This window comes from Scyliorhinus canicula, chromosome 9, assembly GCF_902713615.1.
Source record: "Scyliorhinus canicula chromosome 9, sScyCan1.1, whole genome shotgun sequence".
In the NCBI taxonomy this organism is placed as follows: domain Eukaryota; kingdom Metazoa; phylum Chordata; class Chondrichthyes; order Carcharhiniformes; family Scyliorhinidae; genus Scyliorhinus; species Scyliorhinus canicula.
This window is the reverse complement of record NC_052154.1, coordinates 106,186,985-106,213,721: the sequence shown is the minus strand read 5'-3', so window position 1 is coordinate 106,213,721 and position 26,737 is coordinate 106,186,985. Positions and strand designations below refer to the sequence as shown.

The 26,737-nt window shown below is 54.7% G+C and overlaps 1 protein-coding gene across 1 annotated transcript in view; it reads left to right on the top strand.

The window, feature by feature from the left end:
- Positions 1–26,737, top strand: part of LOC119970934 (astacin-like metalloendopeptidase) — a 151,451-nt gene that overhangs the window by 59,557 nt on the left and 65,157 nt on the right. The window contains exon 7 of the mRNA XM_038806044.1: positions 26,453–26,571. Coding sequence (XP_038661972.1) covers positions 26,453–26,571 — 119 coding nt within the window. The remainder of the gene's footprint in view (positions 1–26,452; positions 26,572–26,737) is intronic.

The window sequence follows — 26,737 nt, the reverse complement described above, 5'->3', positions numbered from 1 at the left end:
GAAGGAGGAAAATGACGGAGCCACGGAGGGCCGCACTGAGGTTACGGACCTGGAGACCCTCCTCGATGAGGTGGAGCAGCGCAGGGGCATCCTCTGCCGAAGACGAGGGCATCGCCACCCTTCTAGCGCTGTGCGACAGGCCTGGCGTGAGGTTGGCACGGGAGTCAGTGCTGTGGTGCAGACCCCTCGGTCCGGGGAGCAGTGTCGCAAGAAGCTCCACGACCTCACCAGGGCTGCCAGGGTAAGTGCCACGAGGGTGCCCCTGGGTCACAACCATCCCCCCCCCCCCCCCCACATGCCCCTCACCACCCCTACCCCACCCCCCGGACATGAGGAGGAGGCGGGGTGAGATTGAGTGGAGGGGGGTGAACAATGTTGTAACAGACCCACATGAGCGCTGCGACCCCTGGAGAGATGCCATGGTGTGGCTCTAACTTTCCCCCCACCCAGCATTAACGTAGCCTATATCTGAACGCCCTGATGATACCCACCTAATTGTGATGCTCTATCCATGCACCCCCCCCTCCCCACAGGACAAGACTGCGCACAACAGCCAATAGCGTAACAGAACTGGAGGGGGTTCGCCCGTGCTGTACCCCCTAACAGTGTTTGAGCAGAGGGCACTGGACCTCGCTGGGGGGTCCGCCACCTGGGAGGTCGCGCAATGCGAGGTTGGAGGCACAGAAGCAAGTGAGACAACCCTGCACCCCCCCCCCCCCCCAACCCATCCTCTTTCCCCTCACACTCTGCCCACTGGACCACCCATCCTCTCTCCCCTCACACTCTGCCCACTGGACCACCCTACACCCGGCCGAGCGTGTCTAACTAACCCCGTATCATTCTGTTCCCCAGGGCCAGCCGACGAACGTCCAGGGCTGTCTTGAGCCACACAGAGCCGACCATCTGCACCGATACCCGCACCGAGGATCGCACGCCAGAGGGTGGCAGGAGGTCGGCCAGGATGGCCATCCTCTAAATCCGGGACTCTGGAGGGGGACGTACAGAGGACAGACAGCGACGACTATCATGGCTGTCCGTTGCCCGGAGTTCTTGCCGTGAGACAGGACAGGACCGGGTCTGTGGACCCAGACGCACAGAGGACGGCGACGCAGTCAACGGACACACCCGCTGCTGAATTGTACATGGGCCGCGTGCGCCCTGCGCCGGGCCATGAGTGGGACCAGGACACAACTGACGGACGAGGACCTAGAGCTTGCGGCATTGCTGTCTCCTACACCATCCACCATCCCAGACACACTCACCTCGGTTGGGCAATTAAGTGATGAGGCTCCTGGGTCACAGTCTGCTGTGCACCACACAGCTGAGCCGGTACAGCAGGTGGAGTTCGGAGCAGCCGAGGGGCTAGACGGTCGGAGGGCAGCCCAGGTCCAGCATCCAGCTGCCGCCCAGACGGTTCCCGGGTTCCTGGATTTACTTGACCCACCTGGACAGCCGATGCATTTTGAAACCCAGGGACACAATGATGGGATGAGGGACATCTTCCAGCAGCTGCAGACGCAGTTGGAGGAGTGGTGCCGCTCATCTCAGCCACCCAGGCTGACACCACACGGGTGGCATCCGCGGTCGAGGCAATGGGTAAAACGGTTTCGGCCATGGTTCAAGTTCTGCAAGGTGTTGGGCTTCATGTGCACGCATCATCCATGGCCCAGGAGAGGGCTGCCCTCTCACAGGCAGCAATGCGCCAGAGCTAAAACGACATTGCTGGCGCGCTACGGGCCCTAGCCGAGTCTCACCGGGTCATGGCCCACTCCCAGCAGGCCATGGCACAGTCCCAGCAGTCAGTCGCGGAGAGCATCGACCGCCTGACGCACGTGCTGGATGGCGTTGCACACTCACAGGTTGAGGTCGCACAGTCCCTGGCAGAAATGTTTCACTCCCTGGACTCCGTCTCTGTGAACATTCGGACCCTGGTCGATACCGTTGCAGGCCTCCAGGACTGGCAGTGCCAGGTGTTGGTGGGGCGACGGGGCACCTCCCCGATCGCACCTCCGTCCCACAGTGAGGCCCGGGGGCCACCAGGCTCCGCGAGGGAGGAGGATGCTCTGGTGCCCGTCCCATTAACTCCATCACGGGGTGTCCCTGAACGCTCGGCCTCCCCCCATCCCGTCCCTGGCGCATCTGGTGGGCAGCGGGCAGAGCAGGGTGGGACCACGTCATTCAACATGCCCGCTGAGCAGCCTGGCCCATCAAGGCCGGGTCGCCCCAGGAAACGAGTGCCGACGGGGAGCCATGTTGCGGGGTGTGATTCTCAGCAGTCCGCCTCCCGCTATACCATCTGGGGATTCACCTAGACGTAGTGGTAGGGCCCATAAGGCAAGGAAGTTGGACACATAGTAAGTTGGCACGGGTGCAGGGCACAGTTTAGTTGTAGGGGCTAGGGCATCTGTATATACCATTCACCATTAAACTCACTGTTGCACCTAACTTGTAAGACTCTGTGCTATATCCGGTGCCACGGGGCTCCTGATGGTGACCGAGTGTCGCTGGGGTTGACGAGCGGTTAAACTTTGGTGCCGGGTGTGCAGTCCCTTTCTCTCTCCCCGTCCCCCCCCCCCCCCCCACCCCCCCCACCCCCCTCCCACAGTCGAACACCGTAGTCCTTGGCACTCCGACGCCAGCTACCCCACACGGGCACGTGATGGAGTGTCCCTGACGAACGCAGCCACCACCGAGATGGATGGTTCAGCTACTGCCATGAGTCAGACTTTGTCTAACGATTCTGAGCTCACAGCTCATCGCAGATCGGGCTGTCATCATTCAACATGGCACTGATCACACCCGCTGACAATGTCATCAATGTAGTGCTGTACCGTCGTGCCGCAGTGGTAAGGTGATGTCGAGTTGGAGCAGTGCACGCAGAGCGGGGGTTCCGGTGGGGGGGGTGGGGGTTGTGTGCTGTCCGTGTGCACGACTGACGATGCAAGTGGTAGTGTTCAGCGATCCCCTCCCACGCGATGCGTGAACCTTGCGGATACCAACGTGTCACGTGCCCGCTGTCCTCGACGGTGCCGTTGTGCAGCCTCCTGGACATTACCAGCACCCGGGTCGTGTCTGTCCTGCGCCCCACGACCCACCCTGCTACACGCCATCCTCCTCCACCTCCTCCTCCTCATCCTCCTCCTCTTCGTTAGCACCGCTGCCATCGGCTTCTCCCTCCGAATCCTCCACCAGGGCATCTCCCCTCTGCATAGCAATGTTGTGCAGCGCACAGCATACCACAACTATGCAACCGAACCTGTCGGGCCGGTACTGCAGGGCCCCTCCGGAGCGGTCCAGACATCTGAATCTCATCTTCAGCAGGCCGAAGCACTGTTCCACCACCCCTGGTTGCTGCATGGGCCTCGTTGTATAGGGTCTCCGCGTTGGTCTGAGGCCTCCGTATCGGCGTCATCGGCCATGACCTCAACGAATAACCCCTGTCGCCCAGAAACCAGCCCCTCAGCCGGGAGGGGCGTCCCTCAAACATTGCGGGGATGAATGATTGCGCGGGAATGTAGGCATCATGCACACTCCCGGGGAACCTTGCCCACACATGCCTGATACTCATGTGGGGGTCGCAGACCACCTGGATGTTCATGGAGTATGTGCCCTTCCTGTTGGTGAACACTTACCTGTTGCATGCAGGCGGGTGCATGGGGACATGAACGCCATCGATCACTCCCTGGACCATCGGTATCCCGGCCACCTTGGCGAATCCACGGGCTTGTGCTTCCTGATGTGCTCGGTCTTCGGGGAATGTAATGTAACGGTCCGCGATGGCGAACAGGGCGTCGGTCACGTCCCAGCTGCACCTGTGGACCAATGCCTGTGATATCCCAGATAGGTCCCCGCTCGGAGCCTGGAAGGAACCAGTAGCGTAGAAGTTTAGGGCCACCGTCACCTTGACGAATACCCGTATCGCATGTCGTCCTCCCGTTCCACGTGGGGCGAAGTGCGCCACGAGGTGGCAGAACGGAACCAAACTTCTTATAGAATTCCATCAGAGACACATGTGCCTCCTCCAAACCCAGTGGCACCTACAGATCCTCCCGCAATTCCTCCCCCACCTTGGGAAACTCAAAACCACCCAGGAATTCTGCCATTCCCCACTCATCCTCCAGTGGCTCCGACTTGTAAAACCTCTCATAAAAGGCACTCTTCATTCACCTTATCCGAGACAGTGACCAGCCTGCCCTCCAAATCCCGAACCAGAACTATCTCTCCGGTCATCTTCTGCACCTTAGTTGGTGAACAAAGAGACAACTGGTCTTTCCATACTCATACACCTTTCCTTTTCCTCGCCTCATTTGGCGCACCACCCTGTTCGTGGACAGCAGGTCAAACTGCAATTGCAGTTTTTTTCCTGCCTGCCAAGAGCTCCAGGATTGGGTCCCTTGAATATCCACGATCACCCCTGGAAACTCAACCACCAGTTTATGTCACTTCTCCCTCGTCTCTCCATCCACATATGCCTTATATGATCTCTTCTCTGATCACTGCCTTCAGCGCTTCCCACGAAGCCGAGGGTGAGACCATCCTGCTATCGTTGTGTTGTACATAATCCGTATGGCCCTCAATATCTTCACACCGAACCCCCAAGTCCGACAGCAGCCCTACACCTAACCTCCACCCACTCCGATGCTCCCGGCTGTCGTCCTGCTAACCACCCACAGTGGCCCATGGCTCTGCGGAATACCACTCCCGTACCGCAATTCCTACACTCCACCCCAGCACCCCACCCTCCAACCCACCACCCCCGCACTTCACCCCAGACCCATCCCCACCCTCCACCATACCACCACCCCCAAATGGACGCCACCTGCTGGAGAGGCAGCATGCAGCCCACCTAAGGAAAAAACCCACTAGCCCGTACAGGTGAGTGCTGGCTGGGAACTACGAAGCGTACCGCTAGCAAGGGCAGTGCCAACTGCTGGTACCCTTGGTCGCAGGGGTGGGGACGCCACGCTGCCGGGCATCAATGGGGAGAGGGCGACATGCGGGGCCACCATGTCGCTCTTTAGACCTGGTTAGGTATGGGGATACACACCATGCTAGCACGTTGCCCTTCCATCCCCTGCAAGCAATGGATATTGGAATTCAACCAGCATGGTTACTTTCCTCATCGCTGCAGTGCTGGGGGATGCACTGTAGCTGTACGACCCGGAGCTCCTTAGGGAGGAGGACCCTGCAGCAGCAGAGCCTGCCCTAGAGGAACAGGAGGCAGTTGGTGAAGATGCATAATAGTCCAACAAGTCGAGGAGAAGGAGGTGCAAAGATGCACTTGCTTGAGGCCTCCCTGTGCCGGCACATATCCGGAGTCCGCAGATTGACTCGGAGACCCATTACAGCGACGCTTAGGCAACGACCTGGGGCGTGATCGAGCAGTGCTTCGGCATCCTGAAGATGCGATTCAGGTGCCTGGATAGCGCGGGAGGGTTGCCCACATCGTGTTGGCCTGCTGCATCTTCCACAACATTGCGCAGCAGAGAGGCAATGCGCTAGAGGAGGAGGATGAACGTCAGTCCTCATCCGATGAGGAGGATGCAGGGAAGGGCAAGGATGGGCAGGACATGGGGCCCAGGCAGGCACGGGACGTCGCACAATGTGTGCGTTTGGGCCAACATGCACGGGACGCTCTAATTGTCTCCAGGTGCACCGAGTAGGGGGGTGACTGGACAGGGGCACAGACACCGCATCTCTTGCACAACGCCTTTCCGCCCAACCTGCCTCACCACGGGGTACGGGCCCTGGGTTGGCAGTAACCACGAGTCGGGCCCATGCGATGGAGGATGATGACACCCCGCTCCTGGATGAGCCCTGGTGCTCTGCCTTGTTCGGCGATGTCTAACACCTGCCCACAATAGCACTTACCACCGTCCACCTGGGTGGTCCCTACATGAAAGCTGGCCATTCCATCGTGGTCCCATCGAATACTAGGGCTGGCGGAGGAAGGTAGGGGGGTTGGGGGTGGGATACCATAGCAGTGAGCGCTGGCTGAACTGCTGACCCTGGGCTAAGCTCACCCATAACCCCTACCCATTCCACTCTCGCACCCGTCTGCGGCCAGCCCACACCTCACACCCTTTCATCAGAGCACCGAGACCGGTTGTAATGTTGTACACAGGTGTTTAATGTGAACAAATATATGCAGGTTTGTTCCCTAACCACTAATGCTACACTGTGCCCTGCACCCTTGCCAACTTAACTGTTATCTACTTTTCTGGCCTTCGCTTCCAGCACTAAATCTAGGTGGAGCCCTAGACTTTACATCAGGAATGGAGGCGACCTGTTGTGATTCCCGTCATTGACCGGGGTCCCCTTTGGCAATCGTCTTCTGGAACAGCATGGTGGCATGGTGGTTAGCATAAATGCTTTACAGCTCCAGGGTCCCAGGTTCGGTTCCCGGCTGGGTCACTGTCCGTGCGGAGTCTGCACGTCCTCCCTGTGTGTGCATGGGTTTCCTCCGGGTGCTCCGGTTTCCTCCCACAGTCCAAAGATGTGTGGGTTAGGTGGATTGGCCATGATAAATTGCCCGTAGTGTCCTAAAAAAAAGTAAGGTTAAGGGGGGGGGTTGTTGGATTACGGGTATAGGGTGGATACATGGGTTTGAGTAGGGTGATCATTGCTTGGCACAACATCGAGGGCCGAAGGGCCTGTTCTGTGCTGTACTGTTCTATGTTCTATGACTGGGCCTGGATGGGCCCAGCTGCTCCTTGGGTGTCCCAGTTGGCGTGGTGCCTCCGAGTTCTGCCCACTGCCCGTGTGATGCGTCAGGGACAGGAGAGGGGAGTCCAAGGCGCTAGGGTGTTCTGGCACCTCCACTGTGGGAATCACCGGTCGGGGCCCCATCGCCTCATCCTCCCTCAGGGTGCCTGATAGCTCCCGGACTACTCCTTGACAAGGGGATGTGAGCGGAACTAAACCATGAGGCTCCCCTGTCATCTGACACTTCCTGTCCTGGAGACCTGCTCTCGTCTTGACCAGGGTCTGCATTCTCATGGCCGTGGAGCACAGGGAGTTGACCACCTCCGTCTGAGACTGCGCCACATCACGCTGTGACTGTGCCACCACCTTTGGGCATGTGGCACATAAGCCAGTGATTATGCCATCTCTCTCTGGGACTGGGCCACCTCCCTCTGGATCTGGGCCATGTTGGCCAGCACCTGGGCAATGCCACCGATGGTCTCAGCAATCGGCCGCTGTGTTCACTGCCATCGCCAAGATCCCCCGGGTCCAAGGGGTGATCAACGGGATGAATATTGCCCTATGGGCACCTGCAGATGACAACTAACTCTTCACAAACCGAAAGAGGTTCCATTCAATTAACGTGCAGCTATTAGATGTGCATCATGTACGTCAGTGCCCGATACCACCCAGGCAGTGTGCGCAGCACCTTCATCCTAATACATTCAAGCAGTGTTGACCTGGGTGGCACGCATGGTCAGCACCACCTCTTGCTCCTGCAGGTGGTTAGAACTCTCCAACTGCACCTGCAGGTGCTGAATGCTTGTTGACAACCCCTCTTGTAGTCCCTGGCTCCACGACGGCATTTCCACGATTGATGGGACCGTCTGTTCCAGAAGCCAGAAATCCATCTGGACAGCAGCCGCCCTCTGACCGTCTGCCCCTCTGGGAATTCCTACCTCCACCTGATGTACCGGTGCATCTGTGTGATGCTTACCAGATGTTGCCCCAAGAGCCTCACTAAATTGCTCAACTGAGGTGAGTATCTCTGGAAGGGTAGAGGCTGTTGGAGACAGCGGTGACGGGAAGTCATTGTCAGCCCCGAACTCAAACTCCGGGGTGTCTAGGCATACGGGGCGAGAGCTCCTATCCTAGTCAGTCTCGTCCTCCTCACTGGTCGACATACAGGATGCTGCTGTGGCTGGGATAGGGGGAGGGGACAGAATGGCCTGCCCCATCACTAGCAACTCCTGCAAGAAACAAGACAAGATGCATAATTGCATCGTGGGCCGGAGGGGGAGAAGTGGGGGTCTGTTGGGAAGTGGGTGGTGGTGGTGGTGAAGAGGGTTCTGGGGTTGGTGGTGGGTGTGGGAGTGATGTGAGGATGCTGGTGTGGGGAGGGGTTGAGCAGGCCACACATGGGCCATAGGGAACAGCAAATCAATGGGGTCTCACTTTCTCGCGTGATTTCAACCTCTGCCCTGGCGACTGCCCTTCCTTCGGGACCACTGACCATGTCCAGTGCCCTCTGCTCTGCTCTGCTGCAGCGAGGGTCCGGCGGTCCCCCTCCAATTTTCTTCCACTTCCAGTGGTTGTGCGTGGCCTTCTCCTGTGGGGGGAAGGTGCGGGGCGGAAAGGGTACAGCGTTAGACCGTCTGACGCATGCAGCCCAGAAGGTGAGTTGTTGGTGGCTTCAGTGGCCAGGGCAGCCGACCATGGTGGCCGGTATGATGCCGGCATGTAATGCAGGGTGGGGGTTCGGTCGTCTTGCAGGGGGTGGGGTTACGGGCGTGTTCGACGGAGATTAGTGCCAGGGGCACAGTGCTGACTACACACCCTGGCTGCCCTGACGAAGTTGTGCAGTTTATTCCGGAAATCTGGTCAGTCGGACGGTTTTGCCCATGGCGTGACCTCCTCTCCCCACTCCTACTCCCTCCCTCCCCAAGCTGGCAGACTGCCTCCTCAGCTAACCCTATCCCCTCCCAAACAAACATTCTAGACTCATCGAGCTTTGCCAAGCCGGTCCAACAAGTCGCAACCCCTCCACAATACCACTCCTGTCCACTAACCTACCTCTAAGAGCTAGCAAGGTCCCACCCACAAAAGGCCAACCGCACCATCCCCCTAGCCCATTCCCCCTACACCCTTATCCAAATTCCAGCATCATTCCCATGCTCTCCCTTCCCTCCATTCACCATATCATTCCACCTGCTTTACCATCCCCCATGACCCTGGCCCCAAGAAAAGTCCCCTCACCGACTTCCATGAAAAAGAAGAACAAAGATATAACACAATATATTGTAATATTTACAACCAACCTGACCTAACTTTCACATATACAATCCCATCAGCCCTCCTGAAGCTCGTCCCAACCTTTATCCTTGATGAAGGCCTCAGCCTGCTCCGGTGTGACAAAATAGTGATCCTTTGAGTTCAACGGAACTCTTGGTCTCGCTGGATACACCACCCCAAACTGCACACCCTTGTTATACAGTATCTCCTTCGCCTCATTAAAGGCTACCTGCTGCTTCACCAGCTCCGTGCCAATGTTCTTATTGATGTGCACTGTGTGCCCATCCCGATCAATGTGCCAATTCTTCTTGGCTCAGCCCAGGACCCACTTCTTCCTCTGAAACTGTGAAAGTTGACGATCACTGCCGTGGAGGTTCATTTGGCCCTGTGGCTTCTGCTACAGAGCCGGATGAACCCTGTCCAATTCCGGAGAGGAGAACACTTCATTCCCTCCGCCATACCAATTGAGAAAACCTTTCTGCAAAATACTTGGTTAGCCTAGAGCTATTTGCTCCCTCCGGTAACCCACCACTCTGAGATTCAGGCGCCTAGACCTGTTCTCCAGAATGTGAACTTTAGTCTTGATGCCTTCATTCCTCTACACCACAACCAGCATTTCAGCTTCCAATGTGCCAAGCTGAACTTCATGCCCTTCAGGATCTACCCTAGCTCTTTCACAGTTTTGGCCACCTTGCCCAGTTGCTCTCATATTGGGCCCAGTGCCTCCTTGATGATGGCTTCAAATGACTCTTTAATCTCCTTTCCTTGCTGCTCAAATTGCTGTCCAAACTTCTCCAACTCCTGCACCATCACCCCTGCCTGTGTTTCTAACGTGATGGGTGTTGCCACCTCTGCCATCTTTTCTTTCCCCTGTTTCCTTTGTCGGGCTATCTGCCGGGTGTTTATTTCCTGTGGCCTTTTTCGCCGAGGCTTTTAACATTCCTCTGTTGACTATCTTCTGCACACCAACCTGCTGGGTTGAACACAAAATCTCAAAAAAAAACAGACAAAAGGGTTCAAAATGCAACACCCCTGGCAGGAGCCACTTTTTGTGTAACTTGCTTTCGCATGCCGTCTTCGGAATTCTGCACCGGGAATAATTTTGAACCAAAGTGATCCAGTATCTTGGGTCGTGAAACTGCAACATGAAAAAGTTGTTCGCAGACCAAGAACATATTCATTTACGCTATGACTGAGTCAGAAATGCAGATAATATGGCAGAAGGTAATGCTGCTGTGGGCTTTCACCAGGAAGCTGTTCCTGTGTTTCCGTGTTTTCTCGTTGACTCTGCTGGAGGAGTAGAAGAGGAAGGTTCATGTTCAGATTCTCAATGTACCTCTTCACCTCTGATTCCAGCTGAACCATTACAAATTAACCAAAGGTATTGCGTAGATCGCGACACAATCGCAAAGCTCCTGGCAGTCTTCCATACAGTTAAGACATTACTTTTGTTGTATTTCTGTCCTCATGAGCGGAAGAGTGTTACAGATTGTCATTTTGAGTATAGAGTGTTCTTATAAGCCTTTCTCCGATATAATTGGTTTACTGGTATCTTTTAAGGGTTCTGAGCATGTGCGAGTTTTGGTGGGCTTTCAGTCTGCAAGAGGGTGACCTATAAGCAAGACCTGTTTTTCTATTGCCCCTGTTTTCATACATTGTGGTAAACCATGTAATGTATAATACGTGTATTGTGGTAATGGCCACTGTTTTATGTGTAAGGTGGTAAACCACTGCCGATGGCTCTGCCTCCCCTCGAGCCGGTATAAAGGTGGCTGGTCTCCTCCTCTGATCCAGTTCGGGATCTGAGGCCAGGAGGCTTTCTGTTTCGTGTATTAAAGCCTCAGTTACGTTCACCACTCGTCATGTGTTTATTGATGGCATATCAATTTAATACACTAAACATCTAGTATGAATTCATAACTCAAGCCGGATCGCCTGGAGCTGGACCCACAGGCAGCTGATGCCACAGCAACGTTCGAACACAGGCTAAGCTGCTTCGAAGTGTATCTCGGATCCTTCACCGAAGACTTCACCGTCCTCCAAAAGAAGCAGATCCTCCACCCACGGATGAGCCCGTAAGTCTTCTCCTTATCAGGGACGCCCCGTCGTATACGGAGGCAATAATGCTGCTGAAGGGACACTATATGTTAAGTCTGTTAACGAGGTGCATGCTAGGCACCTTTTTTCCACGAGACGACAACGCCCGGGGGAATCACTAGCAGAATTCCTGTGTGCCTTGTGGGTACTCTGCCGGAACTGAGACTGTCAGGCAGTATCATCTACCCAACACACGGAGCTGCTGGTCAGGGACGCTTATGTCGCAGGCGTGAGGTCAAACTACATCCGCCAGCGATTGCTAGAAGGGGGTACACTCGGCCTCTCAGAGACAGTGCAGCTCTCCAACTCACTGGAGGTGGCCTACCAGAACATGGAGGCCTACACCTCCGACCACGTGGCACCTTCGTGGTCCTCGTGGGCGCCGCCATCACCAGACCCGGGCACGGCGCAAGTCTGTGCCACGCAGCAGCCCGCCAATGCCGGAAGCCAGAAGTGCTACTTTTGCGGCCAGGGTAATCATCCAAAACAACGCTGCCCTGCATGGAACGCGACTTGCAACGGGTGTGGGAGGAAGGGCCACTTGCGAAAGCCTGGCAGGCCCGATCTCTCCCGAAAGCTCCTAAGCCTAGCAGCGCTGCCTACTGCCTGTCGGGGCCGCCCCCAGCTGCTGCGCTACCCGCTATGTGCGACCCGTGGACGCCAGCATCTTCGCCACCATCTTCGATTTCAGCTGCCACGTGCGACCCCATGGGGGCCGCCATCTTTGATGCCATCTGCAATGCCACTCGCGACCCACGGGGGCCGCCATCTTGGGACCACTCCGCAGCCTCCCAGGAGCCCTGCTCACCCGGTCGTACGCTGGCCGCCACTACTGCGACCGACCTACCAACCACCTTCCGATGTCGCCTCCATCACACTCGACCAGTCCCGGCCTCATCACCTCACAAAATCGACGATGACCGTCCAGATCAACGGACATGAGACGGCATGTCTTTTTGACCCCAGGAGCACAGTAAGGCGCTGCTCCCTCACAATCTTGCCCGCGATCCAGAAAATCTCCCTGGCTTCCGGATCACATTCAGTAGCAATCCGTGGGTAATGTGTTGCGACCCTTACTGTACAGGGCTTAGAGTACACTACCTTCAAACTCTACGTCCTCCCCATCTCTGCGCTGTCCTATTACTGGGGCTTGACATATAGTGCCACCTCCGAAGCCTTACTTTAAAGTTCGGCAGACCCTGCCCCCCCCCCCCCCCCCCTCACCGTCAACAGCCTCGCGACCCTTAAAGTCACACCACCCCCGCTCTTCGCTAACCTCATCCTGGACTGTAAGCCCATCGCTACTAGGAGCGGGCGATACAGTGCCCGGGACAGGACCTTAATCAGGTCAGAGATCCAGCGACTCCTACGAGAGGGGATCATTGAGGCTAGTTACAGCCCCTGGAGAGCCCAAGTGGTGGTCGTCAAGACTGGGGAGAAGCACCGGATGGTCATCGACTACAGTCAGACCATCAACCGGTACACGCAGCTCGATGCTTACCTCCTCCCCCGCATATCTGACATGGTCAATCAGATTGCGCAGTATCGAGTCTTCTCCACAGCTGACTTGAAATCCGCATACCACCAGCTCCCTATCCGCCCGGAGGATCGCCAGTACACTGCCTTTGAGGCAGATGGCCGCCTCTACCACTTCCTCAGGGTTACCTTCGGTGTCTCCAATGGGGTCTCGGTCGTCCAATGAAAAATGGACTGAATGGTTGACCAGTATGGGCTGCGGGCCACGTTCCCATACATAGACAATGTAACCATCTGCGGCCATGACCAACAGGACCATGACGAAAACCTTCGACACTTCCTCTACACCCCTAAACTCCTGAACCTCACTTACAATAAGGAAAAATGCGTTTTCCGCACAACCCGCCTGGCCATCCTCGGCTACGTTGTGGAAAACGGAGTCCAAGGGCCCGACCCCGACCGCATGCAACTCCCCCTCCCCCACTGTCCCAAGGCCCTGAAGAAATGCTTGGGATTCTTCTCCTACTATGCCCAGTGGGTCCCCAATTATGCGGACAAGGCCCGTCCACTTATTAAATCCACTGCTTTTCCCCTGACGGCTGAGGCCCGCCTGGCCTTCAACCGCATCAAGGCAGATATTGACAAAGCCGTGATGCACGCTGTGGATGAGTCCATCCCGTTCCAAGTGGAAAGGGATGCGTCGGACTTTGCTCTGGCCGCTACCCTCAATGAGGCGGGCAGGCCCGTGGCTTTCTTCTCCCGTACTCTCCATGTCTACAAAATTCGTCACTCCTCCATTGAAAAGGAAGCCCAAGCCATTGTAGAAGCTGTGCTACATTGGAGGCATTACCTGGCCGGCAGGCGATTCACTCTCCTCACTGACCAACGGTTGGTTGCCTTCATGTTCAATAACACACAGCGGGCAAGATCAAGAATGACAAGATTCTGAGGTGGAGGATGAAGCTCGTCACCTACAACTATGATATCTTGTATCGACCTGGGAAGCTCAACGAGCCCCCAGATGCCCTATCCCGCGGTACATGCGCCAGCGCACAGGTAGACTGACTCCGGACCCTCCACAATGACCTCTGCCACCCGGGGGTCACCCGATTATTTCACTTTATTAAGGCTTGAAACCTGCCTTACTCCATCGAGGAGGTCAGGACCGTGACCAGGGACTGCCAGGTCTGTGCAGAGTGTTAACCGCACTTCTATCAGCCAGACAGAGCGCACCTGGTAAAGGCCTCTTGCCCCTTTGAGCGTCTCAGCATCTGGGCCCCTCCCTGCAGGGACCCTCCCCTCCACTGACCGTAACGTGTACTTCCTCAACATTGTTGATGAATACTCAAGATTCCCCTTTGCCATCCCATGCCCTGACATGACCTCCGCCACCGTCATCAAGGCCCTGCACAGTCTTTTCACCTTGTTTGGGTTCCCCACCTACATCCATAGCGACTGGGGTTCCTCCTTCATGAGGGACGAGCTGCGTCAGTTCCTGCTTAGCAAGGGCATTGCCTCCAACAGGACATCCAGCTACAACCCCCGGGGCAACGGACAGGTGGAGAGGGAGAACGTGACGGTCTGGAAGGCTATCCTCCTGGCCCTACGGTCTAGAGATCTCCCGCTGGCAGGAGGTCCTCTCCGATGCTCTCCACTCCATCCAGTCGCTCCTGTGTACTGCCACCAACGAAACCCCGCACGAACGTATGTTTGCCTTCCCCAGGAAGTCCACCTCTGGGGTCCCGCTCCCTTGCTGGCTGACAGTCCAAGGGCCCGTCATCCTCTGGAAGCATGTGAGGAGGCATAAATCAGATCCCCTCATCAAGAAGGTCCTGCTCCTCCATGCCAATACACAATATGCCGACATCAGGACGGGTGACAGGACACAGTCTCCCTCCAGAATTTGGCACCTACAGGTTCACCAGTGACCATCACCACCACCCCTGACCCGACACTGTCTCCCCCACCTCTACCCACCCACCTCAAGACCTGGTGCCCGCAGGCCCACCGGCGACCATCACTCCCTCCACCGACTAAACAACTGGGTGAAGAAGAGGACAACACACTCCCGGACGCGCAGGTCTCAACACCGGTGCCCACACCACTGCCGGGACTGAGGCGATCACGGCGGATGGTCAATCCCCGGACAGACTTGATCTTCAAGCCTACTTCACCCCCAGCTGGACTCTTTTTTAACAAGGGGTGAATGTGGTAAACCACTATAATGTATAATACGTGTATTGTTGTAATGGCCACTGTATTATGTATAAGGTGATAAACCGCTGCCGATGGCTCCGCCTCCCCTCGAGCCGGTATGAAGGTGGCTGGTCTCCGCCTCTGATCCAGTTTGGGATCTGAGGCCAGGAGGCTTTCTGTTTCATGTATTAAAGCCTCAGTTACGTTCATCACTCGTCGTGTGTTTATTGATGGCAAATCATACGTATTACTGTTACTACTGTTCGCTACCGTTATTGTCAAACTTTGTTATTTATTAATTTTTAAAAGTTCCTTCTTTTGAATAATGCATTCAACTACCTTATTTGTGGTCTCAAGTTACCACAGGTTGGATTTGCAATGCGTGATTACCCTACACCTAGCCCCAATGAGGCAAGCAACATACAAAATCTGGGCTTCCTGACATCAACTTGATTACAGAGTGCAACCCAGCATGAAACATGCTGCTGAATTGTTGCATGTTCAGCCTAGGTGCATGCATGGTTAGCATGACACACAGCTGGCCTTTATTTCTTAAAAGCCTGCCACTCTTGAAGGGAAACTGCAATTGTCATACAGCAGATACGAGAACAGTGTCAGGAAGAGTTGGGAAAAGAGGACTGGTCAATAGAGCAGCAGAGCAGATATAACCTTGATAGAGATGTTCAAAATCATGAGGGGGCTGGACAGAGTAGATGGAGAGCAACTTCCTGCTCATAAAAGGAAAAAGAACGAGCGGGCACAAATTAAAGTGATTTGCAAAAGAAGTAAATGGGCTGTGAGAAAAAGCTTTTCCACACAGTGAATGGGTTCGGTCGGAAATGCGCTGCCTTTAAGTATGGTGGAGGCAGGTTGAATCGAGGTATTCAAGAGGGCATTAGATGATTATGTAATTGTAAACAATGTGTAAGGGGAAAAAGGCATGAGAGTGGCACTAAATCGTATGGCGGCAGAGTGGCACAGTGGTTAGCACTGCTGCCTCACAGCTCCAGGACCCGGGTTCAATTCCGACCTCGGGTGAGTACCTGTGTGCAATTTACACTGTCTCCCTGTGTCTGCGTGGGTTTCCTCTGGGTGCTCCGGTTTCCTTACAGAGTCCAAAGATGTGCAGATTAGGTGGATTGGACATGTTAAATTGCCCTCGAGTGTTCAAAAAGTTTAGGTTGGTATATGGGCATAGGGTGGAAATGTGGGCTTAAATAGGCTGCTCTTTCCAAGGGCCGATGTTGACTCGATGGGCTGAATGGCCTCCTTCTGCCCTGTCGGGCTTCTATATGGATTCTGTAATGGTCATTTGCAGCCACAATAGGCCAAATGGCCTTTTGTGTCGTGACAGTTCTGTGATTTATGGCACATTCTGAGAAACGAGCAGTTGGCCAAGGAAGGCGATTCCTAAGATCTAGCCCTGAGGGCCTGACTAAATTACTGAAAAAGATTCAATGATCTCACACATGTGATCATACATGCATCTTCCAATTGTGATGAATGTAGGAACTGCAGTATATTGGTCTGGATGCTAAGTTTCAGCGGCTAAGTGCCCACTCAAACCGAGAATTCACGGGCGTTTTACAACAAAAGAATCGGTGCCGACCCCTCACCGATTCCAGGACCGGCTAGTAGCGGGGCCAGGTGAAACTCCCATGTCCCGCACCAAAAACGTCTGGAAAATAGCTGCGTCCCTGCAACGGTCGTGTCATACGGAACTGACCCGCCATCCCCGACCCCACAGTCTACCCCCTGGCCACCCCCCACCTGCCCCGCCAGCCCTCGCGGAAGTCCCCCTCCTCACCCCGGCCAGCGGCATGGATCACGGCCGAGTGTGGCGGCGCTGGACACAGTCTGCAGCTGCTACGCCAGGTTCCTGTCCGCGCGGTCAGGAACTTGGCCCATCAGAGATGGGGCATCATGGGAGGGTCTGCCGATCGGCCAACGCCATTGCAAATGCGTGTGACACGATGTCACCATTTTGGAGGGGGCGGAGCATGGCTGACCGGCGTCAAACTGGTACCGGCCCTGATTTGGGCATCGGAGTCGATCCTCCATCCGATCACCGATTACGTTATCGACGTCGGGCAATGGAGATTCCCGCCCATTGTATTCTATGTAGTTGGTGCAGTAAGGATTAAAATTCTGGTTCATTCTGCATTCATGTTTTTAAAAAATCCTGGTTTGAAAGGCAGCTGGCTTTTTGAGACAGAGGTGCAATTAAACCATTCTAATAGTTGGGCTAACGGAATTTTGGTCATATAAAGAGGGTTCCCTGGAGAATAGATAAATGGACATGATGGGCAGGATTCTCCATTGGCCGACGGCGGAATCGTGAAATACAATTCGGCAGAGAATCGGTTCCAATGCCGAAATGGTGGCAGGCACTGATTTCACACCAAATCGCAATTCTCTGTTGCCTCGATAGGGGCGTTAATGCGTTCCAGAACGCCCGTACAGTAAACACTGCTTGCATATCATTAGCGGGTCTGACCCGGTATTCTCTGAGGCCTCCACGATTCTCTGCCTACAATGGGCCGAATTGTCGACTGCGAGGTTCACTTGTCCTTTTCAAAATTGTGAAACCGCGTCCTTGCTGATGTGGGAGAGAGAGGGGATACGGAAAGTGACAAACATTGCCACAGTTTGCTGACAGTTGTGCCGCTGGCCGGGGGGGGGGGGGGGGTGCTTCTGCCAAGGCCAGGGGATGTAGCGGGAGTTGGCCTGGAGGTGGACTCGGGTCAGCGTGGACGGGCACAGAGCACCATTGACGCGGCCTGCAAGGTAGACATGCTGCTGCGCATGCCACTGAAGGCCCACTGTGAACTAAGTGCCACAGGTCATTTTGGTGTCCCCCCCAGGGTACTCCCCTAGGTGCCCTCTGGCCGCAGCCAACCCATCACTAGGAATGGGCACACTCCAGCGCAACCAGTGTCATCCTGTCGGCTAGGATGAGCGTGTGTGTGGATTGTAACGTGTATTTGCGGCTGCAGCTTGTCAGCCTCCCTCGTGTCAATCATGGACCCGGCGAATCCCACACCATTTTTCATTGGAATCAATTGGTGCTAGCCCCACCACAGTTGCTGAATTGGTCCAGGTTCAGCGCCAGTTCTGCTGTTGTGAAAGTACACGAATGCCACCTCGCCGAATCCAGCCCATTGTGTTTAGCTTAGTAAGATGATGTACTTAGTGGAAGGAGCCCGGGACTGAAGCAGTCACGGATTGAGTTTTCAGTTTTGAAATTCAGTTTTAGATTGGGATGTGGACAGACCAGCACCTGCTGTAAAAACAGTGAGTTTTGATCTGTCTGTGAACAAGAGCAGTTTCTCTCAAAACAGGGATTTAAAAATTTATCTGTGAAGAGGACAGCAGAGAGAGAGAAATACAGCACAGAACAGGCCCTTCAGCCCACGATGTTGTGCCGAACTTTTATCCTAGGTTAATCATAGAATTTTGGACACTATGGGCAATTTATCATGGCCAATCCACCCAACCTGCACTTCTTTGGACTGTGGGAGGAAACCGGAGCACCCGGAGGAAACCCACGCATACACGGGGAGGATGTGCAGACTCCACACAGACAGTGACCCAAGTCGAAATCGAACTTGGGACCCTGGAGCTGTGAAGCAATTGTGCTATCCACAATGCTACCGTGCTGCCCTTAAGAACAAATTAACCTACACTCCATTATTCTACCCTAATCCATGTACCTATCCAATAGCCGCGTGAAGGTCCCTACCGTTTCCGACTCAACTACTTCCACAGGCAGTGCATTCCATGCCCCCACTACTCTCTGGGTAAAGAACCTACCTCTGACATCCCCCCTATATCTTCCACCATTTATCTTAAATTTATGTCCCCTTGTAATGGTGTGTTCCACCCGGGGAAAAAGTCTCTGACTGTCTACTCTATCTATTCCTCTGATCATCTTATAAACCTCTGTCAAGTCGCCCCTCATCGTTCTCCGTTCTAATGAGAAAAGGCCTAGCACCCTCAATCTTTCCTCGTAAGACCTACTCTCCATTTCAGGTAACATCCTGGTAAATCTCCTTTGCACCTTTTCCAAAGCTTCCACATCCTTCCTAAAATGAGGTGACCAGAACTGCACACAGTACTCCAAATGTGGCCTGACCAAGGTTTTGTACAGCTACAGCTACATTTAGTCTCAGAAACAGATATCTCTGTTCGTTCATGGAATCACTCCTGGAGCGAAGTATCTTACAAATTAACTAAAATATTGGGGTTTCTGTCTGATATCCTAGAAGCTGCTGGGGTCTGGTCCGGGATCATAATAAAAAGGTGTTTCCTGACCACTGCATCACCAAATCTCACACTGCTCATTTAACCACAGTCCCATCACTCACCCACCAACAATCAGGGATCATTGATGCACGATCAATTGCACAAAGACGAGAGTTGAATACAACTGAGGCTTTATTACACCAAGATGTGTGGTCTCCTACAGCAGCTGGCGAAATGTCTGCTGTATGGGGAGCACACATATTTATATTCCGCCTACTGGGCGGAGCCAGCAGGCAGGGACTACCCCCGTACCTGTAGTACAGGGTTTTGACACACACCTCCTAATATATACAACAGTGGTGATCACCACATTCACCCCTTGTTAAAATTGAGTCCGGCGGAGGTGACGGAGACCTACGTACAGAACAAGTTTAGTATACAGAGGCAAAAAAATTTTTTTTTAAAGTCCAGTACAAGCTGCCTTAACAGTCCCCAACTACTTGCAGTTTAGCCGGTCCAGGGCCTTGCTGTAACGTTGGGAGCGACGCAGTGGTGGCAGCGATTCCGGTGGTGGTCTGATCCTCGGTGACTCCGGGAGCGTGCCGAAATCCTCTTCAGCCTCGGCCGTGGGCAGCGGAAGGATGGATGGTCCTGAGGGGGGGTGCTGCTGGGTGCGCGGGGGAGGGGAGGGTGGCGCCGGGCTGAGGGGTATATGTGTGTGGAACCTGCTGGTGCTAGGTCCCTGAGGGAGACAGTATCCTGGCGGCCGTCGGGGTATGCTACATAGGCATAGTGTGGGTTAGCGTGGAGTAACTGCACCCTTTCCACCAACGGGTCCGCCTTCTAGAGTCATGCATGCTTATGGAGGAGTATGGGTCCTGGAGCTGCGAGCCAAGTCGGGAGCGACACCCCGGATGTGAACTTCCTGGGGAAGGCAAAGAGACGTTCCTGGGATGTGTCGTTAGTCACAGTGCTTTGGAGCGACCGAATGGAGTGCAGTGCATCGGGGAGGACCTCCTGCCAGCGGGAGGCCGGGAGATAGCTGGACCGTAGGGCCAGCTGGACGGCCCTCCAGACCATCCCATTTTCCCTCTCCACCTGCCCGTTTCCCCGGGGGTTATAGCTGGTCGTCTTGCTGGAGGCGATACCCCTGCTGAGCAGGAACTGACCCAATTCATGGCTCATGAATGAGGATCCCCTGTCACTGTGTATTTAGGCGGGGAAGCCGAACAGAGCGAAGATGGTGTTGAGGGCTTTGATGAGGGTGGCAGACGTCATGTCAGGGCATGGGCTGGCGAAGGGGAATCTGGAGTACTCATCGGCCACACTGAGGAAATACATGTTCCGGTCGGTGGATGGGAGGGGCCCTTTGAAGTCCACGCTGAGGCGTTCAAAGGGACGGGAGGCCTTCAGCAGGCACGTGCGGTCCGGCTACTAGAAGTGCGGTTTGCCCGCCGCACAGACCTGGCAGTCCCTGGTGACTATTCTGACTTCCTCGATGGAGTAGGGCAGATTGTGGGCTTTCATTAAGTGGTACAATCGTGTGACTCCCGGGTGACAAAGGTTGTCGTGCAGGGTCCGGAGTCGGTCTACTTATGCGCTGGCACATGTACCTCACAATAGTGCATCTGGGGGCTTGTTGAGGTTACCGGGGCGATATAAAATCTTGTTGTTGTCGGTGTAGAGCTCGATCCTCCTCCTCAAGATTGTATTGTTCTTAATCTTGCCATCTGTGTGTTAAACATAAAAGCTACCGACCGTTGGTCAGTGAGGAGGGTGAATCTCCTGCCGGCCAGGTAATGCCTTCAATGTCGCACAGCTTCAACGATGGTCTGGGCCTCTTTTTCGACGGAGAAGTGCCAAATTTCGGAGGCATGAAGGGTGCGGGAAAAGAATGCCACGGGCCTACCTGCCTGATTGAGCGTGTCGGCTGGAGCGACGTCTGATGCGTTACTCTCCACTTGAAAGGGCAACATCTCGTCGATTGCATGCATCGCGGCCTTGGAGATGTCGGCTCTAATACGGTTGAAGGCCTGTTGAGACTCGGCCTTCAGGAGAAAAAGGGTGGACTGGATGGGTGGGCGGGCCTTGTCCGCATAGTGTGGGACCCACTGGGCGTAGCAAGAAAAGAACCCCAGGCAGCGCTTGAGGGCCTTGGGGCAGTGGGGAAGGGGGAGCTCCAAGAGGGGCATATGCGGTCGGGATCGGGCCCCAGAACTCCGTTCTGGACCACATAGCCGAGGATGGCTAAGCGGTTTGTGGTAAATACCCACTTCTTGTTATGGGTGAGGTTGAGGAGGGAGGCGATGTGGAGAAATTTGGCAAGATTGGCATCGTGGTCCTGCTGATCGTGGCCGCAGATGGTGACATTATCTAGGTACGGAAAAGTGGCCCACACCCGTACCGGTCGACCATTCGGTCCATCTCCCTTTAGAAGACCGAGACCCCATTGGTGACGCCGAAGGGAACGCTGAGAGAATGGTAGAGGCCGTCATCTGCCTCGAAGGCAGTGTCTGGGCGGTCCGCCTCACGGATGGGGAGCTGGTGGTAGGCGAATTTCAGGTCCACAGTTGAGAAGACCCGGCACTGTGCAATCTGATTGACCATATCAGATATGCGTGGGAGGGGGTACGCGTAGCGCTGCGTGTACCAATTGATGGTCTGACTGTAGTCCACAACCATCCTGTGTTTCTCCCCAGATTTCACCACTACCACTTGGGCTCTCCAGGGGCTGCTGCTGGCCTCGATAATGCCTTCCCGAAGCAGTCGCTGGACTTCGAACCTGATGAAGGCCCTATCCTGGGTGCTGTACCGTCTGCTCCTGGTGGCGACGGGTTTGCAATCTGGAGTTAAGTTTGCAAATAGGGAAGGTGTGTCGACCTTTAGGGTCGCGAGGCTGCACACAGTAAGGGGTGGTAGGGGCCCGCCAAATTTCAGTGTTAGGCTCTGGAGGTTACGCTGGAAGTCCAGGCCGAGTAGCAGGGCAGCGCAGAGGTTGGGGAGGATGTAGAGGTGGAAGCCGCTGAATTCTACGCCCTGGACCATGAGCGTAGCTATACAGTACCCCTGGATCACCGCGGAGTGGGTTCCGGAGGCCAGGGAGATTCTCTGATTGGCGGGGTGTACCGTGAGAGAGTAGCGCCTTACCGTATCTGGATGGATGAAGCTTTCGGTGATCCCGGAGTCCAGCAGGCAGGAGATCAATCTTCACGCTTGGTGAGGCGGTAGATTTTGTGGACGAGATAGGTCAATCGTGACCAAGGCGAGTCGCGGCTGGTAGTCCCTGGTGCCGAACGTTGGGGTGCCAGGGGGCACGGGTCCTGGAACGATGGTGGCACCAATGCGCCATTGGGAGACAAGATGGCGGCACCTGATTATCTTGGGGTCACAAGATGGCGGCGCCCATGGGCCGCACGTGTCGTGGGTTGATAAAGATGGCGGAGCCCATGGGCCGCACGTGGTTCAAAGAGGGGAAGATGGCGGCGCCCACTGGCCGCAAGTGGTCCGAGGAGGGGAAGACGACAGCGCCCATTGGCCGCGCGTGGTCCGAGGAGGGGGATTTGGCGGTGCCCACTGTACGTGAGGGGGTTCGTGGCAATAGCGGCGACTGCGCGGGCCTGGCACACCGCAGCAAAGTGCCCCTTTTTGCCGCAGGCCTTGCAAAGGGCCAGGCAGCGTTGGCATGGGTGTTTCTGTTGCCCGCAAAAGTAACATCGGGGGCCCCAGGGGTTGGCTGGCTGGTGCGTGGCATGGGCGTAGGGTTGGCTGAGTGGGGTCCCCTGTGAGGCGGCCGATTGTGGAGTCCACGATGAGTAGGAGGGGTGGGCCGCGGGGCTGGGGGTATAGGCTTGAAGATTGTGCGAGGCGACCGTCATCGATAGCGCAGTTTTTGTTTCTGCGAGTTCGAGTGTTGCCCCTTCTAAAAGTCTGACCGTATCCCCGTAATGAAAGCGTCCCGCATGAGGATGTTCGAATGTTCCATGGCCGTGACGGCCTGACAGACACAGTCTCTGACCAGAGGAATTAAAGCACACCAGAAATCTTCTACAGACTCACCAGGGAGTTGCCTACGAGTAGAGAGTACATGTCTGGTGAAGTTCCACGACACCGGTCAGAAGGCCGAGACACTCTTTCTCAATTTGCGCGTAGCGCTGTTCCATGGGGGTCATTGCCCGTGACGCATACGCAACGGGGGCCCATGATGAGGCCTCATCTCGTTGCAGGAGCACGGCTCCAATCCCAGACTGACTGGCACCAGTAGTGATTTTAGTCACTTTGGTCAGGTCAAAAAAGGCCAGCACTGGGGCCGTGGAAAGCTTGGCTTACAGTTCCCTCCACTCGAGCACGTGGGCAGGGAGCCACTGGAAGTCCGTAGTTTTGCGAACCTGAGGGCTGTGGTGTGCGAGGCAAGATTCGGAATGAACTTCCCAAGGAAATTCACTATGCCCAGGAACTGGAGGACCGCTTTCTTGTCCTCAGTCATTTTCATGGACGTGATTGCTGCAATCTTGTCCTCATCCGGACGCACCCCAAGTGGGAGATGTGATCACCCAGGAACTTAATGCCCGACTGGCCGAAGGAGCATTTGGCCCTATTGAGGCGGAGGCCATGCTCGTGAATGCGCTTGAAGACGCGCTTGAGGCGGCTGATGTGTTCCTGCGGGGTGGTGGACCAGATTATAATGTCGTCGACATATACCCGGACGCCGTTGATTCCCTCCATTATCTGTTCCATTATTCGATGGAAAACGTCGGACGCGGAGATGATGCCGAATGGCATTTGGTTGTAGCAGTATCTGCCAAAGGGTGTGTTGAATGTACACAGCTTTCTGCTTGATTCATCCAGCGGGATTTGCCAGAAACCCTTTGAGGCGTTGAGTTTTGTGAAGAATTTGGTGTGGGCCATCTCGCACATGAGTTCCTCACGTTTCGGAATCGCGTAGTGCTCCCGCATGATGTTCCGATTAAGATCTTTAGGATCTATGCAGATCCTTAGCTCGCCGGACGGTTTCTTAACGCAGACCATGGAGTTTACCCAGTCGGTCGGTTCCGTGACTCTGGATATAACCCCTAGGTCCTGGAGGTCCTGGAGCTGTTGCTTGAGGCAGTCCTTAAGGGGCGCTGGGACTCTGCAAGGTGCGTGTACCACAGGCGTGGCGCTGGGCTTGAGTAGAATCTTGTATGTATACGGGAGTGTGCCCATGCCCTCGAAGACGTCGTGGTATTGCTGGATGATGGAGTCGAGTTGCGCCCTGAAGTCTGTGTCAGAAGATGCAGACAACTCGCTGGGAGAGAGAGAGTGAACCCTCTGCACTAAGTGGAGCAGCTTGCATGCCTGCGCACCAAGCAAGAAGGCTTTTGAGGCAGCAACGATTTCAAACGAGAGAACAGCTGTGTGAGCACCATGTGTCACCTCGAGTTGGCAGGATCCACTGGCAGTGATGGCATTCCCATTGTAGTTAAGCAGTTGACACGCGAATGGCAGGTTGGACACAGAGTTTGCGAAGGTCAGATGACGCAATGAGATTGGCGGAGGCGCCAGTGTCCAGGCAGAACCTCAGGGGACCGGTTGACTGTAAGGGTGGCACACCACTCATCATCCGGGTAGATGCTGTGAGTGTGGATAGGTTTGGTGCCGCACTTAGGAGACATCCTGTTCATGGTTATGATGCCAACTTGGAATGGGGCCTGCAGGTCATCGCTGGAAAAGCCGGACGAGAGATCTGGAGCAGGTTCGTTGATAGCAGGCTGAATGGCCCTGACATCTCTGTGGGGCTGGGCAGATCTCCTGAAAGCAGCAGGCAGGGAGGACCTTCACAGAGCAGCATAGTGGCCCAGTTTGCTACACTGCAGGCAGCGTCGGGTCTTCGCAGGACATTGCCGCTTTAAGTGGGCGGAGCCACAGTTGCCGCACGCCATTGCGTCGGCATGTTCGTTGAGCCACCGCGCATGCGCGGGGTGATCCAGCGGGGTGCGCGCCTGCGCAAAACGGTCCTCGACATCACCATGCGGGAGTCAGCGAAAAGCGCGCGAAATGTCCACCATCGTCCAGACCCAGGCCCTGGAGAGATTTTATAATTTGGACCCGTTCTGCCTCTTTGGGAGCTTGCCGCGCCGTTTCAGCGGCCTGGATGCGGGAGTATCGCGTGAACGCGTGTTCATGGAGCATGCAGGTCTCAATGGCCGTGGACAAGGTGAGCTGCTTCACTTTTAGTAGCTGCTGGCGCAGGGGCTCAGATTGGACACCAAAAACTATCCTGTCACGGATCATGGAGTCAGAGGTGGACCCGTAGGTGCAGGACTGTGCAAGGACATGGAGGTGGGTGATAAAGGACTGGAAAGGTTTGTCCTTACCCTGAATTCGCTGTTGAAACACGTATCGCTCGAAGCTCTCGTTTACCTCGACCTCGCAGTGGCTGTCGGACTAAGAGGACTGTTTTGAACTTCGATTTATCCTCCCCATCAGCGAAGGTGAGCGAGTTGAAGATTTGGAGGGCATGGTCCCCGGCTGTGGAGAGGAAGAGAGCAAACTTCCATGCGTCCGAGGCAGCTTCCAGGTCCATGGCCTCGAGGTACAGCTGGAAACGCTGTTTAAAAATCTTCCAATTGGAACCCAGGTTCCCGGCAATGCGGAGGGGCGGCGGCAGGCGAACGGTGTCCATTCCGCAAGATGGCGTGAGACTGGTGGAAGGCTGATCACTGGTAGGTAGGTCTCAGAAGTACTAACATCCCTCAACTCCTGGTACCATGAAGTGTTGGATAATGTAGACTTGCGAGGTTAACATATACCACCAACACTGAGGAAGGTTCAATTCTATTTTATTAACTAACTATTAAGTAATCGACATACGAGAACTGTGGGTTTAAACTATGCTAGTTTAACTAGAGACCTAAGCCTGTCTGAACTAGTTGAATCTCTCAGCAAGTGGTGTGAGTCTGTGCTAAACTTGATGAGCTCTTGTTCTCCTGAGAGGCAGCATCCAGAATGAGCGGGAACCGTGGAGTCCTCTGCCTTTATAGTGTGTGTGTACTAACTGGTGGTTGGCGGCAGTGTTTGTGCATGTTGATTGGTCCCAGTGTATGTCCATCAGTATGTGTCTGCACCATGAAATACTGGTGTATATTATGACATCGGGTTTGATTTCGGCCATGGGTCATAGTCCGTGTGGCGTTTGCACATTCTTCCCGTGTCTGCATGGGTCTCACTCCCACAACCCAATGATGTTTGGGATAGGCTAAAATGCTCCTTATTTGGAATTTTTTTTAAAAAAACATGCGGCTCCATTCGCACTTGCTCAGAATGTCAACCTCAGACCCAGCACTTACAATGTCTACATGTGGCATGGTTCAATGAAAATGTAGAACTGGAATGGGACCTAGAAATTATCCAGGTATCGAATTTCCTAACCAGATTTAAGTTCAAGCCAATGGTGTCATGAACACATTTAATTTTCTTTTTTCAGATGTATGTGCATACATGCTCGCAACCAGAATTGGAAGTTTTACCTCTCCAAATTTCCCAGGACTTTATCCTAACAATGCTGATTGCAAGTGGATAATTAGGGTTGTTCGCCGTTATAAGGTATGTAAAAGTTGAAAAACAACGTCATCAGAAATGTAAAGAAATATTAAAGCCACCACGGCCTTAGTGAGTTAGAAATCTTTGGAAGGGGAAGGAGATTCAACTTAAAGGAGTTGAGAAGTTTTCAAGTGCAGCCTGGTGGGATAATTGTGATGAAATGTAGTTT